The sequence below is a fragment of the Pituophis catenifer genome, unplaced genomic scaffold, assembly GCF_029215685.1.
Source record: "Pituophis catenifer annectens isolate HBS135680 unplaced genomic scaffold, rPitCat1.0.hap2 SCAF_15, whole genome shotgun sequence".
NCBI lineage: Eukaryota > Metazoa > Chordata > Lepidosauria > Squamata > Colubridae > Pituophis > Pituophis catenifer.
The window spans coordinates 5727881-5746909 of NW_027256895.1; the positions used below are offsets into that span (position 1 = coordinate 5727881).

A 19029-nucleotide genomic window follows, 5' to 3' on the forward strand; every position below is an offset into this window, starting at 1 on the left:
AGTTGGTAAGGCAGTGTTATTCAGTTTCATAAACTGAAAAAAATAATAATGCTCATTTATGCTACATCATGATAATATCCATACATAACCTTAATCAAGGAACATACAACGCCCATTGGTAGATGCCTCTACTTTCAGCAAAACAGCCATTGATTTTGGACACTCTAGAAAATAGTTTGCTATTTTTACATTGCACTAAGAAACTTTCTGGGCCTAAATGCCTAATTGGAAGGAAATGAAGTAGTTAATTAAATTGACTTTAAAGAAAATAGTTTACTAGCTGCTTAGCACTAGAGCAGGGATGTCAAACTCGATTTCATTGAGGGTTGCATCAGGGTTGTTTTGACATCCGGGGGGGGGGGCAAGGTGGCCATGGCCAGTTCAACGTCACTTGTGTTGGGGGCGCCTGTGGGGGCCCAAGCGCTCTGCCAGTGAAAACGGGCTCCCGAGCTCTGTTTTAGTCTGCGACGGCTTCCTACAACCCTCTGCTAGCAAAAACAGAGCTCGCGAGGGCTGTCCACGACCCTCCCGAGCTCTGTTTTCAGCTGCGACGGCCTCTTACAACCCTCTGCTAGCAAAAATGGAGCTCGTGAGGGCTGCCTACAACCCTCCCGAGCTCCATTTTTGGCTGCAACGGCCTCTTACAACCCTCTGCTAGGGAAAATGGAGCTCGTGAGGGCTGCCCACAGCCAGTCCTTTACTTTTCCAGGGTAGCCCCACAGGCCAAATTTGGCCCATGGGCAGCCCTCATGAGCTCCATTTTAACTGGCAGAAGGTTGCTGAAGGCCGTCGCAACTGAAAACAGAGCTCGGAAGCCTGGCTAGAGGGCAGATCAAGAGAAGAACAAAATTGATGTTGAAAAATAAGTTGGTAAGTTCAGTATTGGAGGTGAAGGGAACAGGTTTTCATTTGCCCTCTTTTCTTGAAAAATAAAAACAGGGTCACTCTTGAAAAGTGATTTTAGCTTCTGCCAACCTAGCAGTTCGAAAGCACGTGAAAAATGCAAGTAGAAAAATAGGGACCTCCTTTGGTGGGAAGGTAACAGCGTTCCATGTGCCTTTGGTGTTGAATCACGCTGGCCACATGACCACGGAGACGTCTTCGGACAGCTCCGGCTCTTCGGCTTTGAAACGGAGATGAGCACTGCCCCCTAGAGTTGGGAATGACTAGTACATATGTGTGAGGGGAACCTTTACCTTATGCCAGTACATTAATCATGATCCAAAGGTGGCTTGGTTTGGAAAGGGCACGGTATTTCTCTTTGCTCTTTTAGATATAAGGGGACAGGATAACAATTTTAGACATAAGGAGAGATAAGGATAACAATTTGGTATTTTTGCACCCTTCATGAGCTTCTTAGCATTTGTGAACATTTGGGTAAAGATATTAAACTTCTTTTCTTTCCTAGAGCCTTTTTTTTCCAGGTAGAAAACCAACTGTTTTCTTCCTGTTATTGTTAGGGCTGCTGAGCCGGAGACAGGTTCACGTGGAAGTGGATCCTTTTTGGGACATTTAATGCTCTGCTGTGACTTCCCACGAAACATGTGGCTCAAAACAGTGGTCAGGAAGGATGAGCGAGAGACATGGATGATGGAGGGGAAGAGGTGGGGGTCTCGTTGGATGTGTACTTCATTGATAGGAAAGGGGGTGATGGTTATTTCACCTGTGAAAAGAGCAAGGAAAAGAGAAAGAGGGAAGAGAGAGAGAGAAGAAAGATTAAATCAACTACTCAATATTAAATAATTGGCCTGGTGTATGTCTCTAGGACAGGGGTGTCAAACTCAAGGCGAGTGGCCCTAGTAGTGGGATTCATCCGGTTTGGAATGGTTCACGCGAACCAGTAGTTAAATTGGTGGCTGATCCCTCCCCCTCCCTGCCCCTTCCAGGAGTCCCTACCTGCCCCATTTTGGCTCCCAGGTAAGTGCAGGGAGGCCTACTAGGCCCAAGATGGGGTGCAGTTGTGTGTCTCCCTCAGCGGCCTGTTTTTGCTCCCAGGGAAGTGCAGAAAGCTGAGTGCTGCCTATCACACACCCATGGCCACTCCCACCATGGCCACTCCCACCATGGCCACTCCCACCATGGCCATGCCCACCATGGCCACGCCCACCATGGCCATGCCCACCATGGCCACGCCCACCATGACCACGCCCACCCAGCCGGTCATTAGGGCAGAGATTAGGGTTGTTAAATTATTTGAATCCCACCACTGAGTGGCCCGCATCTGCTTAGGTCTGACCCACGGGGACATCTTTGGGACATCCATTGCTTCTTGTGTTGCCTTCCACTTGTGTTGGAAGTGCCTTCCAAAGCACTTTCTGGTGCTTTGGAAAATAAGCTGACCCCTTCTTTTTTGTGGCAGCCCCTTAAATATGAGGTACTGATACCACTCTATAAAGTCTTAGTAAGACCACATCTAGAATCCTGCATCCAGTTTTGGTCACCACACTATAAAAAAGAGGTGGAGACTCTAGAAAAAGTGCAGAGAAGAGCAACCAGGATGATGAGGGGACTGGAGACTAAAACATTTGAAGAACGGTTACAGGAACTGGGCATGGCTCGTCTAGTGAAGAGAAGCTGTTCCAATATTTGAGGGGCTGCCACAGAGAGCAGGGGGGTGAAGCTATTTTCCAAGGCACCCGAAGACCAGACAAAAGGAACAATGGATGGAAACTGATCAAGGACAGATTCAACCTAGAAATAAGGAGAAATTTTCTGACAGTGAGAACAATCAACCTATGGAATAGAAGTTCCCTTCAAAAGTTGTGGGAGCTTCATCACTGGAGGCTTTCAAGAAGAGACTGGACTGCCATCTGTCAGAAATGGCGTAGGGTCTCCTTGGGCAGGGGGTTGGACTAAATCAGTGGTGGGTTGCCCCTGGTTCAGATTGGTTCGCAAGAACCGGTAGTAAAACCGGCAGGAGGCTCCGCCTACCGACCCCGACATCATCAGGAAGCATCTGTACATGCTTTTAAGAAGAGATTGGACTGCCATTTGTCAGAAATGATGTAAGGACTCTTGCTTGGGCAGGGGGTTGGACTAGATGACCTACAAGGTCCCTTCCAACTCTGTTAATCTGTTAAAAATATATTAGGAATACTCAGTGGTGGTATTCACTTACCTTCGCTACCGGTTTGCAAATGGGAGTGCATGCACGCACTCACTTGCTTTGCTTGCATGCACCACTTCCGCGCATGCGCAGAGCATCAAAAACATGGATAAATGGGACATGATTATGTCTAGGCGGGTGGATGGAGCCTCCCGCAGCCGGCACTACCAGTTCGCCTGAACCTGATAGAACTGGCTGAATACCATCTATAATGTCATCCCTAGTCCTTCTTTTCACTAGTCTAGATGTTTCACTACATGGATAAATGGGACATGATTATGTCTGGGTGGGTGGGTGGAGCCTCCCACAGCCGGCACTACCAGTTCGCCTGAACCGGATAGAACTGGCTGAATACCACCTATAATGTCATCCCTAGTCCTTCTTTTCACTAGACTAGATATAACCAATTCCTGCATATGTGAAAACAGAATAACAGAGTTGGAGGGGACCTTGGAGTCTTCTAGTCCAACCCCCTGCTTCTGGCCTCCGGCCCCCTAATCATCTTTGTGACTTTCTGCCATGATTCTGTGCTGCGATGGGTAGGTACTCATTTACTGTACGAGCAACTGAGAAACAAAGAGATGGCGATAATCTATGCTTTGAATTGATTTCCGTTTTACCTTGATGAAAGTGACTAGGCCGCCATAAAATATGGCCAGGATAAAGAGAACAATGAAGGTGAAAACTTTATTCCAGACGCCATTGGCTTCTTCCAGCTCACTATATTCATCTTCGCTTTCATTGCGGATGTCACAGAAAGCAGCTCCCATGAGGGTACAATCCCAGGAATCTGGAGAACAGGATGTGAAAAAAAAAAATCAAATTAGAAAGATGGCTCTGAAAAGCAAAGGAAGAAAAGCCAATAGAAAACATTTGGTGGACAGAGAAAGGGACAGATTCACTATCCATTTCTATCTGATCGTTTATTTAATGTCTGTATGGGTAGTCCTCCACTTACGTCCATTATGGAGCCTGGCAATTACTGTCGTAAGCCGGGATGGCTGCAAAAAGGGGCTATTATTTGTCCAACTCAATTCTACAATTATTTTTTTTTGTGTGCCTGTTGTTAAGCGAATACCATCATCCTTAAGCAAATGCGGCAGTTGTTAAGCGAATCCATTGTTCACCGCGGGATTGGGTGTTTTTGCCAAAAACCCAGAAGTAAATGGTGATTTCTGGCAAAAATGCTGTAAATTGTGACCTGTAAATTGATGCTGCAAACATCTGTAAACGCGGGCCAGTTATGGAGCACCCCAAATGCGTTTACATAATCACATGGCTGGGGCGGCAACCATCGGAATTTCAGAATCGGGTGGTAAATTGCTTTTTGTGGGGTCCGTCCTAACTTCAAACAGTTGCTAAGTGACCAGTCGTAAGTGGAAGACTACCTGTGATTGTGATATTTCACACCCCCAAGAATCAAAGGTCCAGGGCGAGTGACAAAAACGACACCCCAAAAGTATAAAATAATCGAAGCAGATTTAAAGCAAGGTCAAAGCGCACTGTGCCTAGAGAAAGAGCTATAAAATCCTAGAGCAGTGATGGCTAACCTTTTTGCCGTCACGTGCCAAAAGTGGGGGGAGCGCGGGGGGTTGCGCATGCATGTGCCCATACCCATAATTCAATGCTGCGCCCTACCCCCCTGCACACGCACGCGCAACCCCCCGTGTGACCCCTGCTTTTGGCACGCAATGGCACGGTGGACCTGGTAGGCCTGTTTTTCGCCCTCTCCGGGCTCCAGAGGCTTTCTAGGAGCCTGGGGAGGACAAAAATAGCCTTCCCCATGCCCGCGGATGCCAGAAACAGCCCATTTCCCAGCTTCCGGTAGGCCTGAAAATCAGATGACTGGCACACGCATGAGTGCTAAGCTGAGCTAGGGCAACACTTGCGTGCCCACAGATATGGCTCCGTGTGCCACCTGTGGCACGTGTGCCATAGGTTCGCCATCACGGTCTTGGAGTGTAAAATTCAGTATTGAACCAGTCTTAAAACCAGCAAGGAGAAATGACTAGAGTCAAAAGTTGCGTTTAAACGTAAGTAAAAAAATGACAAACTTTGGGGGGGTTTTTTGGGAGGAAAGCATCAAATGCATGTCGAAACGGATATCTGTGGGAATATATCGGCCACATGAAAACTTCACAGCCCATATAGCATCTTTGGAGTGTTGCGTTGGCCAAAATTGTGGCTCTTTTTGGTGTAAAGAAGGTGCCAATCGAAGAAGAAAGAAAGAAACACCCAGTGCGTGCATATTGTTTTAATGTAAAATGGGAAGATACATAAAGGGTGCATTATAACATGAGCGCCAGAATCGGGGTAGTTGCTGGCACTGTTGTTGTCTTTACCAGTTAAGAAATTAGTTGTTCTAGTGATTATGTTTTCAGAAGAGACGTGAGCTACAAGGCATCTGTAGGAGGCTCCCATCATCCATTTGCTTGTGGGGATTTCCAGCATGCTTAGCAAGGAGCACGTTTGTTTCTCATGGTCGCACTTCATGCCATGGGCATCGTAACCCTTGAAGGACATTTCTTGGTTCTCTTCTTCCCACTTCAGAAAGATTTCGTCTGGGTAGAAATCTTTCGCTATGCACAAGAGGGTTACATTGAAGTCCTCGCTGGATGACTGACGCTGGAGATCCACTTTGGGGGGTCTCATCGTCCCTGGGTTAACAAAAGACAAGACAACATGTTTGGGAAAGAAAATATGCTGGACTCTACCATCATTGTACACTTAGGGTGTTTTCTATTCGAACTACTATTTTATTTTATTTTTTTTCATGTAAGGAAAAAATTCCTTTTTTATGACCGTATAATCTCTTAATTCAGCGTGGATGGAGCTGAGCATTTATTGTCCGGATGCCCTTCCTGATGCCACCCAGAGTTCACAGCAGATATTTTATTTTTTTTGTGCCCTAGGCAGTGGTGGGATTGAGCCAGTTTAGGCCGGTTCAGGTGAACCAGGTAATTAAATTGCTGGCTGGCCCCTCCCTTCCCCACCCCTTCCAGGACTCCCTACCTGCCGCATTTTTGCTCCCAGGTAAGTGCAGGGAGGCCTACTAGGCCCAAAACAGGGGCTGGGTGGGTGTGCAGCGCCCCTCGCAACCTTTTTTTACTCCCAGGAGGCTTCAGAGAAGTTGGCAAATGGGCCATTTCTGGCCTCCAGAGGGCCTCTGGGGGGATGGGAAAGGCTGTTTTCACCCTTCCCAGGCTCCTAGAGAGGCTTTGGAGCCTGGGGAGAGAAAAGAACGGGCCTACCAGGCCCACTGTGCCATCGCATGCCAAAAGTGGGGGGAGCATGGGGGGTTGTGCGTGCATGCACAGGGGTTGAGGTGCATAGAATTATGGTGTGGGCATGAATGTCGACCCCCCCCGCACTCCCCCCACTTTTGGCATGTAATGGCAAAAAGGTTAGCCATCACTGCCCTAGGGAGATACAGCTGGCAGGACCCAGAAGAAGGGCCTTCTTTATGGTAGCTCCCTCTCTCTGGAACATCATTCCCCCAGAGATTAGACTGGTATCCACTCTAACACTCTTCTGGAAGGCGCTGAAGGCCTGATTCTGCCAGTGGGCCTGGGGAATGCGGAGCGGGAATGGAGCCCATTAAATGGCTCATATGAGGTGCTATCGCCAGGAGAGGGATGGGGGTGTGATTTTAGTATATTAATTTATTATATGACTTCCTTTGTTAGTTTTATTGTTTTTATATGGGGTTGTATATTCTGTAAACTGCCTTGAGTCACCATGTGTGAATAGGCAGCAATATAAATTTCCTTAAATAATTAAATAAACAAACAAACAAAATGTCAACTTGCAAAGCATTCCTGGCCTGCTCTCGAGTTGCCATAAGCAAGAGGGGATGGGAAACCGATGAAACGGCATGGCAGCCAAAGACATATGCACATTCCAGACTTATCTCTCTCAAGGCTGTATCTCAGGGTTACCCACAGCAACCAGAGGGGAGTGGTTGTCTCTACAACCCATGAAATTGCTCCATTTGTAAATGTGATTGATGACACACCCTGGGAGGAGGGGGGAAACAGGTTCATGATTGGGGTGTAAATTATGTAGGGTCAGAGCTGACTTCACTTGGGAACGTGCCGACATGAAGCTCCTAATAAATAACTGGATTTCTTTTGAAGCTTGGCTCAAGGCTCATGATTCAATTAGGGCATCCGTTGGATCTGACACAAACATTGCCACGATTCTGCTGTTGAGAAATAAGACTCTGCTCTGATTATAGCTACTGCCAGGATCAATTCAGAATTAGGCTGAATGGAAGTACTTCCCAATCTCCCTGTACTTAAAAGAGTCCTTCTTCTGTTTCATTTGCTTGCCGGCTCTTTATACGAGTCCTTACCATTCCTTCGGTCAAAATGCTTCATCTCTGTTTCTCCTAGGCCACTCTGGAAGCTACAAGTGAATTGGGTGGTGTTGATCCATTCACTCAGATTCACCTCCAGCCGGCCATACATCATAGAAGTGTAGTTGGTTTCTTGGAAGATTTCATTTGTCATCAAATTATTGTTGGCTGGTTTGCCATCCATAGTCCAATTGAAGGTTGCATTGGCACTGGCATTTGTGAGGGACATCATGCAGGTTAGAGCTGCACTTCCATTTGTAAAGAGCTCTTCGAAAGATGGCAACTGCATCTTGATCACTTCCAAATTACTCGGAGATGTCATCATTCCTTCAAAAGCAATATTGCATGAATTAATTTGATAGGGACTTCCTCATACCTATTAGAATAACTATTTCAAAACCAACTGCCCCTTCTTGTGATTAGCCTGGGAAATCTAAATAAAATTACCGTATTTTTCGGAATATAAGATGCACTTCCCCCCCCCAAAAGAGGGTGAAAATTTGGGTGTGTCTTATACATCAAAGGTAGCCCCATCCAGCCTCTCAAACAGAGTTTTCGAAGGCTGAAAATAGCCTCTCAAACAGAACTTTTGGAGGCTGAAAACAGCCTCTCAAATGGAGCTTTCCAAGGCTGAAAAAGCAGCTACTCAAACGGAGCTTTCGGAGGCGGAAAACAGCCTCTCAAACGGAGCTTTTGGAGGCTGGAAAAGCAGCCTCTCAAATGGAGCTTTCCAAGGCTGAAAAAGCAGCTACTCAAATGGAGCTTTCGGAGGCTGAAAACAGCCTCTCAAACGGAGCTTTCGGAGGCTGAAAAAGCAGCCTCTCAAATGGAGCTTTCAGAGGCTGAAAAAGCAGCCTCTCAAATGGAGCTTTCAGAGGCTGAAAACAGCCTCTCAAATGGAGCTTTCAAGAGGCTGAAAACAGCCTCTCAAACGGAGCTTTCGGAGGCTGAAAAAGCAAAGTGCAGAGGCCAAAATGGCAACCTGGAACAGCTGCTGCCTTGTTGGACCGGTTCTGCACTTCGCCTGCTGTACTCTCTGGAGCGCCCTGCGATGACCCGCTGTATTTTTGAACCTGCCTATCTGTGTCAACAAGTCGTATGTGAGCGTAGCGCGTGCATGCTCACAACCAACGAACTTGTTGCTAAAGTTCACCTCTGGGAACAGCTGGTTGGGGGTATTCCTGGAGGCCGATCCACCCGTCAATCAGCTGCTCATGCTGAATCAGGCTAATATACCTGTTCCAAGCTATTTGCTAAGGACGCTAGCCAGATGGATGCTGGTAGGCAGAATTTTTTTTCTTATTTTCCTTCCCAAAAACTAAGGTGCGACTTATACTCCAGTGCATTTTATGGTCCGAAAAATATGGTAATCTAACATCTGGATGCTAGAGCTGATGAAGAAACAAATAAGTTTGTTCTGTTTCAAAAAATGCAGGTCCTTCTACTTGGGAACATGAAGGATGTTGGAAACATGAAAAATGAAGGATGTATGGAAGCAACCTTGGAAAATGGTTTGACACATCCAACCCTTTCTTCCTCAACGCTAATAGATTAATTTTCCGTCTAATAGAAGCAATTATTTACTACATGCTCAAATGCAGATTAGACATGGTATTCTAAAAATTATTCATCTCTCTCAACCAATCCGCTGCTTCCCCCCCCTCCTTGGTGTCAGTCAATATCAACTCAATACCCGGAGCCATCAGTATCATGGTAGCCTTATAGGGAATGGCCATGGCCAACTTGCCACAGTCAACACACCACGACCAACTCTGTGCAGAACAAGTCAAATAAAAGCAAAATGTAAATTAATTTCAATGGAACCATGGCCAATAATAATAAAATCAAGAAAGTCCATTTAGAAACACAAGAGTTACAATAATTTTGATGAAAACGTGGTCACCAAAGATAAAAGCAACTAAATGAAATGATTAATACAGCGTTGATGTCAGCACTCCAAGCTGCATTCACTCCAGTGCTGACATAAGAAGGAGAAGGTGGGGGCATCTGGCAAGAGGACGCTTGACTTTTCACCTACTTATTTTCCCTGGAGATACTATCCCCTAGGAGATGGGTTGGGAGGGGGGAAATTCCTTTGAGCTGAAGTAGTAGATAACAGCAGAGTGACTTTATTTGCTTAATTTATTTATTTATTTTATTTATTTGTTTAAATTTCTATACCGCCCTTCTCCAATATAGGACTCAGGGCGGTGAACAGCCAAAGTAAAAACAAGACATACAAAATCTAAAAACTGTTTAAAATAATTAAATATTTTGGCCGTAATTAAAACAATTCCAATTTAAAATCAGTTTAAAATTTAACTCAAGCCAGCCCAGCTAGTTGAAATAAATGGGTTTTCAGGGCCCGACGAAAAATCCGGAGGTCTGTTATTGTACGTATCTCTGCGGGGAGGTTGTTCCAGAGGGTGGGCGCCGCCACAGAGAAGGCTCTCCCCCTGGGGGTCGCCAGCCGACATTGTCTGGTGGACGGCACCCTGAGGAGGCCCACTCTGTGTGAGCGTACTGGCCGGTGGGAGGCTATTGGTGGCAGAAGGCGGTCTCGTAAATACCCCAGCCCTGAGCCATGGAGCGCTTTAAAGGTGGTCACCAACACCTTGTAGCGCACCCGGAAGACCACCGGGAGCCAGTGCAGCTCACGCAGGAGAGGTGTCACATGGGAGCGCCTCGTCGCCCCCATAATCCCCCGCGCGGCCGCGTTCTGGACCAGCTGGAGCCTCCGGGTGCACCCCAGGGGGACCCCCATGTAGAGAGCGTTGCAGTAGTCCAGGCGGGAAGTGACGAGTGCCTGAGTGACTGTGCGTAGGGAGTCCCGATCTAGAAAGGGGCGCAACTGGCGTATCAGGCGAACCTGATAAAAAGCCCCCCTGGCCACGGCCGTCAAATGATCTTCTAAAGACAGCCGTGCGTCCAGGAGGACGCCCAAGTTACGAGCCCTCTCCGTGGGGGCGAGTGATTCACCCCCAATAGCCAGCGATGGCATCAGCTGGCTATATCGGGACGCCGGAAGCCACAGGCACTCGGTCTTGGAGGGGTTGAGTCGGAGCCTGTTTCTCCCCATCCAGGCCCACACGGCCTCCAGGCACTGGGACATCACTTCAAGGGCATCATTGGGGTGGCCTGGGGTGGAGATGTACAGCTGGGTGTCATCAGCGTACTGATGGAACTCCACCCCGAAGCCACGGATGATCTCACCCAGTGGCTTTACATAAATGTTGAACAGAAGGGGCGAGAGGACCGACCCTTGTGGCACCCCACGATTGTTGTGCCTAATAAATGAAAGATTTTGATCAAGGACTATTTGTTTGAAATGCAGTTTATTTGAGACGACACTGAATCCTGAGAGCTGAATTGTTCAGTGGTGAATTGTCTTTAGGCGAGTTGACTGTGGTGAATTGTCCTGTGATGATTTGGTCATGGTGAGTTGGCCACAGTGAGTTGGCCACGGCAAGTTGGCCAGGGCAAGTTGGCCATGACGAGTTGTCCTAGACCCGTACTCTTAATGTATTTTGGCTATGCAAATCACTAAAACCATAACATTTCTATTAGGTAAAGGTAAAGGTTCCTCTCACACATATGTGCTAATTGTTCCCAACTCTGGGGGCGGTGCTCATCTCTGTTTTAAAGCTGAAGAGCCAGCACTGTTTGAAGATGTCTCCGTGGTCATGTGGCTGGTATGACTAAATGCCAAAGACGCACGGAACACTGTTACCTTCCCACCAAAGGTGGTCCCTATTTTTTTTCTACTTGCATTTTTTACGTGCTTTCGAACTGCTAGGTTGGCAGAAGCTGGGACAAGTAACAGGAGCTCACCCCATTATGTGCACTAGGGATTCGAACTGCTGAACTGCTGACCTTTCAATCGACAAGCTCAGCATCTTTGCCACTGAGCCACCACATCCCTGTTACATTTCTGTTAGGAAACATATTAAATAATAAAGCCATCATTGGCATGCGGGACTTGGCAGACTAGAAGACAAGGCCGCTGATTGGGAATGTGAAGAGGAGCATAATGAGGACTCAAGAAATGTGGCTATTCACTCATCAGTAAAAGCACTTTGCAAATATATCAGACCCACTGTTTCTTTCGTTTGCAATTTAAGCGTGCAAAAGTACAACTTACCGGAAGAATGCACGTCTTTCTTAATCACAAAGTTGGTTGCACGGTGATTTACGGTGCATGTGTATGTTTCTGGATGGTGCCAGTCTTCTCCACGGATGGTCAAACTACAGTCCTTCTGGAACGTCCCATCAGGGAGGGGCACTGGCGGTGAACAGCTTGGAATAGAATTGAGTTTCTCTCCTTTGGTGCTCCATTGAATGTCTATGGTTTTGGGGTAAAAGCTGGTAGCCAAGCAGACAAGTTTTGGGTAGCCCTTGTCCTCAAAGGTATGGAAGGCCATCACTCGTGGAGGAGTGGGTTTCAGGAAATCTGAAAAGAAATGGTTGATTTCGGGGTTGCACACTACATTCCTCAAATCAAGACCGTGTGAGTTGAATATACAGTATATGGCTAAATAGCAATAATCGAGATAGATCAGCAACCAGTTTTTATTTGATCAGAATGGCCGTGCAATTTAGTGATTTCAAATAACTGATGGAAGTTTCTTTCCAAGTGGAAACACATTTGTGGATGTGTTGGTCCTCAAGAGAAGAGTGCAATATGTAAAACAGCCATCTCCGCCTAAACACCACTGATGGAGCCATCTTACCAACAGGGTTACCCAGTGGTGAAATCTTTCCTGTTTAACAACTGGTTCGGAGATCGCGCGCTTTGCTGCGTGCACGTGCGCAGTTCAATGAAAAATCATCTTCCGCGCTAGTGCTACGGAATTAAAACAGCTGAGGCGCAGCAATTCGCTGTGCTGCGCTAATCAGCTGTGGAGATAAAGGTAAGTAAAGTGCAGGGACGGGCAGGTGAGCTGATTGTTGGAGTGAACCAGTTCACTCCCAGCCGATCGGCGCAGCTACTGGTTCACCCGAAATGGTCCAAACCGGTAGAATCCCACCCCTGGAGTTACGTTGAAATGTTCAATAGAGGACATTCAGCAGCTTCTTAAGGAGTTGTAAACATTGAGTTTTTGTGCATTTTACTTGGGTGAAGAAGTGCAGATGTTTCTCCACTACCATCTATGATTCACATAGTCATTCGCACTGAGCAGAATTAAACCTTGGTTCCATTCTTGGCTGATCAAGAATTTTTCCAGCACCAAGACTTACCATACAAATATTTACTGATGCTCTTCGTGATAGTTAGGGATTCGTGTCCCACAAGGCAGGTATACATGGCTCTATTTTCCCATTCAGATGCTGGGATTTTCAGGATGCTTTGAGTAGAAAAAGTGGACTTCCCAGTTTCAAGTGTGGATGGGCCTACGATATACTCAGAGGCATCTAGACTTCTGTTGTTCTTCTTCCATTTGATGAGGATCTCAGATGGGGAGAATCCATAGATCACACAAGCCAGCCAAGCAACAGCTTGGGAGGTAGGTTGTGTCAGTTGCGATAGTGGAGGAAGGACCAAGGAGAGAGATGGTACTTTAATGTGGCTGGGATCTATACAAAATAAAGATAGAAATAGAAATATAGATATGGGTGATTAGTGAAAGAAAAGGGAAGGTGGGAATAAGTATTAAATGCAGGGGTGAAATCTACTTACCTTCCCTACCAGTTTGGAAGTGTGCGCTTGGACCCTCTACGCATGCACAAAGCCTTCTGCACATGTGCAGAGGGTAAAAAACAGGTTTCCTCCTGGTTAAAACAAGGAAGTAATGACGTCTAGGGCAGGTGGGCGGAGCCTTGCATTGCTGCCGCTACCGGTTCTCTGAACCACCCACCACCATTGCTACCAGTTCAGACGAACTGATCCGAACCGGTAGCATTTCACCCCTGATTAAATCTCATGGATGATATGGTAAGGATGCTGCATTCATGAAATTTAATTTTCATGATTTGAATGTTTTTATTTGGCCCACCCGTTCTCTGATGAATATGAAACCAAAGATATGGAGATAATTTCTCTGATAATTGGTCCAGAGAATTATTCTCCCTGCCTCCCTCCACAATTTTCAGGGGCAAGGCAAATCCCAAAGGTGCTTTTTCCAAAGGTGACTGGACATTGTTCATCCAAGAAGCTTCTTCAGTTCTGACTGAACGGTGGAGAACGGAAGGATTTGGTATTCCTTGCAGTCATCTGGTCATTAGTACTCTCTCTGAGAGTCATTGAAGCCACTTGGAGGTTTAGCTGTGTCCTGAATAGTGCAAATGGGAATATATTCCCATTTGCAAGGAATATAAATCCTTCCATTCTCCACCATTTAGTCAGGCCTGAAAAAGCTTCTTAGATGAGAAGCGAAACATCTTCAAGCAACAACAAAAAAAGTCCCATTGCCTTTTGAAAGAAAGCACATTTTGGATAATCTGGATGTCTGAGAATCTCCATAGACCAGGGGTGTCAAACTCAGTTTCATTGAAGGCTGCATCAATCCAGCCGTGGTGGCGCAGTGGTTAGAATGCAGTACTGCAGGCTACTCCTGCTGACTGCCTGCAATTTGGCAGTTCGAATCTCACTAGGCTCAAGGTTCACTCAGCCTTCCGAGGTAGGTAAAATAAGGACCCAGATTGTTGGGGGCAATATGCTGACTCTGTAAAATGCTTAGAGAGGGCTGTAAAGTACTAGGAAGCAGTATATAAGTGCTATTGCTTTTGCTATCAGGGCTGTGGTTGACCTTGTGGGCATGACTGACTGGGTGGGTGTAGCTGACTGGGTGGGTGTGGCTAGTTTGAGGTCACTCCCCAAATTGCTGGCATGTTTCCTTTTCGCATTGGGTAGACCAGGCCGAAGCCACGCTGGCCCAATCTTTCCTCTTCGCATTGGGTAGACCAGGCTGAAGCCAGACTGGCCCAATCCTTCCTCTTCGCAGTGGATAGAGCAGGATGGCCCCGCAGGCTGGATCTGACCACATCACAGGCCAGATTTGGCCCGGAGGCCTTGAGTTTAACACCCCTGTCACCACTTTGAAGCAAGCTTTGAAGAGCCTTGATAGTACAGTGGTTTAATGCACCCTGTTATTAACACAGCTGCCTGCAATTTCTGCTGGTTCGAATCTCTCCAAGGCTCAAGGCTGACTCAGCCTTCCATCCTTTCTAAGGTAGGTAAACTGAGGACCCAGTTTGTGGGGGCAATAAGCTGACTTTGTATAAAATATACAAAAGTATGAAGGCTATTGCTTAAAGCATTGTAAGCCGCCCTGAGTCTCCGGAGAAGGGCGGCATATAAATCAAATTAAAAAAAAAAAAAAAGCCAAATATTTTCTCCTGCGTTTTGGGGGGGCATTTTTGAACCTTCTCTCACCTGTGCTTTTTTGAATGCTCTGCTTCACCTCGGGGAAAAGTGAGCAAAGGTGAGAAACGATGCATTCAATTTTCTTTCCAGCATCCCAGTTCTGACGGATGAGGTTAAGTTGGCTTTGGAAACTTTGGGTCCGATTTGGGTGTCTCTTGATTTTTTCCATGGTGGCATTCGTGGTGAGGTTCAGTCCATCCATCGTCCAGGTGAGGATGACATTCTCCAGTTCATAGCCCACCACAAGGCAAGACAAAACAGCTCTGTTTTGAGTGAAGAGGCTCTCAAGGGGTGGTTTGAGTAGATAAACTGTGGGAGGCGGTACACTGTTCTTACAAGCTGCAAGAGTGCAAACGACAAACATTTTACGATGGGCGGAATAAAATAGGCCAAAAAACACATGGAGAAACAAAACATTATAGAGGTAATCCTTGACTTACAACAGTTCATTTAGTGACTGTTCAAAGTTACAACAGCAGTGAAAAAAGTGACTTATGACCTGTGATGGCCTGTCAGCCACCAGCCCCTCCAGCAGCCGAATCTAGAGGAGGAGCAGGAGGTGGGGGAGTCAGGGCCAGCATCAAGGCAAACTGAGAGCTCCGAGGGAGAAGAGGGATTGGAGCTGACAGAGCGAGAGCGAGAGCGAGAGCGAGAGAGAGAGAGAGAGAGAGAAAGAGAGAGAGAGACAGAGACAGAGACAGAGACAGAGACAGAGACAGAGAAACAGAGAGAGAGAGGTGGAGCCTGGGCCGTCCGTCAGCCCTCAGATAGAGCGTCAACAGCCCCCAGATCTGGAGATGGCTGATGAGGAAGAGGAGGAACAGCTGGGTCCTGTGCCTGATGCATGGCTGCACAGAAGGCAGAGGAGAGGAGAGCAGTGGAAATCTATGGGCTGATCTTTGGGACAGAACACACTGCTACTAACGAAGCCCCACCTTACACTGGGGATAAAAGGCAGGGGGTGGAGATGAATAGGTGTGACAGACAACTATTCATCTCCCTGCTGGACAGACTTGTTAGCCTGCATTGAGAGAGAAACTTTTTGCTGGGGCTGCTGGCGTTTCTAATAAAGGAATCGTTGATTTAAATACAGAGGGTTTGTCATGTTTGGGAAGCTAGGTCAGAACATGACCGTTTTTCACACTTATGACCATTGCAGCATCCCTATCATCAAAATTCAGATGATTCATAACGGTTGCAGTATCCCGGGGTCATCTCTCTTTTACAACCTTCTTAAAAGTAAAGACAATGGGGAAGCTTAAAATCCCTGTTATTAATTTTACAACTGCAGTGGTGCCCTTAACAAATGTGGCAAGGGAAGTCGTAAAATAGGGGAAAAACTCAGTTAACTCACTTAGCAACAAAAATTTAGGGCTGAATTGTGGTCGTAAATTGAGGATTACCTGCAGGAAGTCTTGAACTCCATGTAAGTCCACCGTGTAAGGATTGATATTATAGTATTAGTTAGGCCATATGTATCTGATAGATTGAATGTCGAATTGTGATTTTAATATAGATTTTACCTGATATTTATTACTTTATTCTAGAACTTTTAATTGGATGTTCCATGAGTTATTTGTTCTGGTCTCTGGTTTTTGATTGTAATAAACTCGATTTGAGTTGAACAAAGAGTTGAGGAAAGCAAGAAGAATTGGCAACAAATTGGAACATTTCACTCGATACAGGAAGTCCTTGACTTACAATTTAACTGAGCCCATAATTATGGTCCTAGATTTTTGCAGTCGAAAGTCAAAACATCATGTGACCAACCTGATTTTCTGGCTGCTTTTGCAGAGGTGGTTCTGTAAGTGTTATAGTCATTCAACAAATACATTTTCCCTAATGGGAGTTTTTTTGGTAGAAAACTGGAAGTCAATAGTAATAGCACTTAGACTTTTACAGTGCTTTTACAGCTCTCTCTAAGAGGTTTACAGAATCAGCCTCTTGCCCCCAACAATCTGGGTCCTCATTTTACCCACCTCAGAAGGATGGAAGGCTGAGTCAACATTGAGCCTGCTGAGATTTGAACTGCCAAATTGCAGACAGCTGGCAGTCAGCAGAAGAAGCCTGCAGTGCTGCATTCTAACCACTGCGCCACCATGGCCCAGAAACTGGCAAAAAAATGTCTCAAATCGCAGTAAATCCACAAATGGCAGTAAAGATGAACCAATTGCCAAGTGCGCCAAATTTGTGATCATGTGACCATGGAGTTTGTGCCGCAGTCAAAACTTTGAAAATGGGTCCCATAAGTAGCATTTGGAGGAGGACCGTTGTAACTCTGAACAGTTGTTAAGCAATTGGCTGTAAGTCGAGGACTAGTTACAGTCAAACACTTTTCTTTCCAACTGAGTTGCTATCATTATTACATTCTACGATCAATCCAATGTAATTTCCTGGCACCGTGATTATTATTATTATTATTACTTTTAGGTGGAACCAGAATCAAAGGAAGAAGAAAAACAAAATAAGAGAATATGAAGTTATGTTCTGGACAGAATTATGTTAAGAGACAGAGAATAAGTGGACAGAGAGAATAAGTAAAAAAGGAAAGAGAGGGGGGAGGGAGAGAGAGAAACAGAGAGAGAGGGGGAGAGAAAGAATAAGAAAAAGAGAGAGAGAGAGAAAGAAAGAAAGAAACAGGAAGAGAGAAAGAAAGAAAGAAAGAAAGAAAGAAAGAGACTAAAAAAGGGAGAGAGACAGAAAAAGAAAAAGAGTAAGTAAAAAGGGAGAGAGAGAAAAAGAGAGAGAGAAAAAGAAAAAGAGAGAAAGAGAGAAAGAAAAAGAAACAGAAAGTGTGTGTGAGAGAGAAAAAGAATAAGTAAAAAGGGAGAGAGAGAAAGAGAGAGAGAGAGAAAGAAAAAGAGAAAGAGAGAAAGAAAAAGAAACAGAGAAAGTGAGAGAGAGAGAAAGAAAAAGAATAAGTAAAAAGGGAGAGAGAGAGAAAGAGAAATAGAGAGAGAAAGAAAAAGAAAGCGAGAAAGAAAGAATAAGTAAAAAAGGAGAGAGAGAGGAACAGAAAGAGAGAGAAAAACACACAGAGTGAGAAACAGAAAGAGAAAGAGAATAAGAAAAAGGAAGAGAGAGAAAGAAAAAGACTAAAAAAGTGAGAAAGAGAAAAAGAAAGAAAAAGAGAGAGAGAACGAGAGAAATATAAGTAAGAAGGGAGAGAGAGAAAGAGAGAGGAAAAAAGAAAAAGGGAAAGAAAAAGAAACAGAGAGAAAGTGAGGGAGAATAAGTAAAAAGGGAGAGAAAGAAAGAGAGAGAGAAAGAAAGAAAGAGAGAGAAAGAGGGAGAGAGAGAAACAAAGAAAAAGAAAGAGAGAGGAAAAAATAATAAGTAAAAAAGGAGAGAGGGAGAGAGAGAATGAATGAATGAATCAATCAATCAAATCACCTTTGCACTTGCTGATAGTTCTTGTCTCTATTTGGCTTCTTCCAGCTTGAGTTACTTTGCAGGTATATTCTTTTAGCTTGTTCCACTCCTGTAGGGATACTGTGAAGTTGCTGGTAGTGTAGAAATGGACACCATTTGACCGATCCTTTGGTGACGTTTGGAATTTCCCTTTTGGTTCCCAGGTCACTTGGATGTTTTCTAGGGAGTAGCTATAGATGGAACAGACTAAAGTCACACTACTGATGGTCCCTAAACTTGGACAGAGTGGATGGACATTCAGAGTCACCATGAGAGCTGTGGACATAACCCAGTCTAAAGAAACAGAAAGAGAAGCGTCAATTTTATTCCGGTTCATTTTGTAGGAAAATGAAGAGTATGAGGGTCTACAAAAGTCAAGGAGAGAATGAACTAATTCTCCCTCTTAGAATGAGCGAAGTAATGAAGTTGTGTAACTCTCTCGTAACCTTCTCTGGTATCTCAGTGTTTTGCTATTATTTTTATCCACTGTTTATCCATTATCTCCAATGTCCCAAAGGTGCATTTTTTTCAGGAGGCAACTGGATTTTATTTGTCTTTTCTTTTGAAGATGTTTCACTTCTCATCCAAGAAGCTTCTTCAGCTCTGGCTGGATGGTGGGGAATAGCAATAGCCCTTAGATGTCAACTCACAAAGCATCCCTGGCCTGCTCTCGAGTTGCCATAGGCAAGGAGGATGGGAAACCGACGAAGCAGCATGGCAGCCAAAAACAGAAGCACATTCCAGACATATCTCTCTCAAGGCTGTCTCCCAGGGTTACCCACAGCTGCTGGA

At 45.5% G+C, this 19029-nt stretch overlaps 1 protein-coding gene and 1 gene segment (V, D, J or C); both read right to left on the reverse strand.

Moving 5' to 3' along the window:
• The window catches only part of LOC139324591 (Ig gamma-2C chain C region-like), a 172441-nt gene that overhangs the window by 102220 nt on the left and 51192 nt on the right, over positions 1-19029 (reverse strand).
• Positions 698-19029, reverse strand: part of LOC139324767 (uncharacterized) — a 35875-nt gene continuing 17543 nt past the window's right edge. The window contains exons 6-13 of the mRNA XM_070954511.1: positions 18220-18531; positions 14836-15165; positions 12702-13037; positions 11605-11913; positions 7461-7790; positions 5383-5763; positions 3727-3896; positions 698-820 (exon numbers count right to left, since the gene is read on the reverse strand). Of these exons, the coding sequence (XP_070810612.1) occupies positions 698-820; positions 3727-3896; positions 5383-5763; positions 7461-7790; positions 11605-11913; positions 12702-13037; positions 14836-15165; positions 18220-18531 (2291 nt within the window). The remainder of the gene's footprint in view (positions 821-3726; positions 3897-5382; positions 5764-7460; positions 7791-11604; positions 11914-12701; positions 13038-14835; positions 15166-18219; positions 18532-19029) is intronic.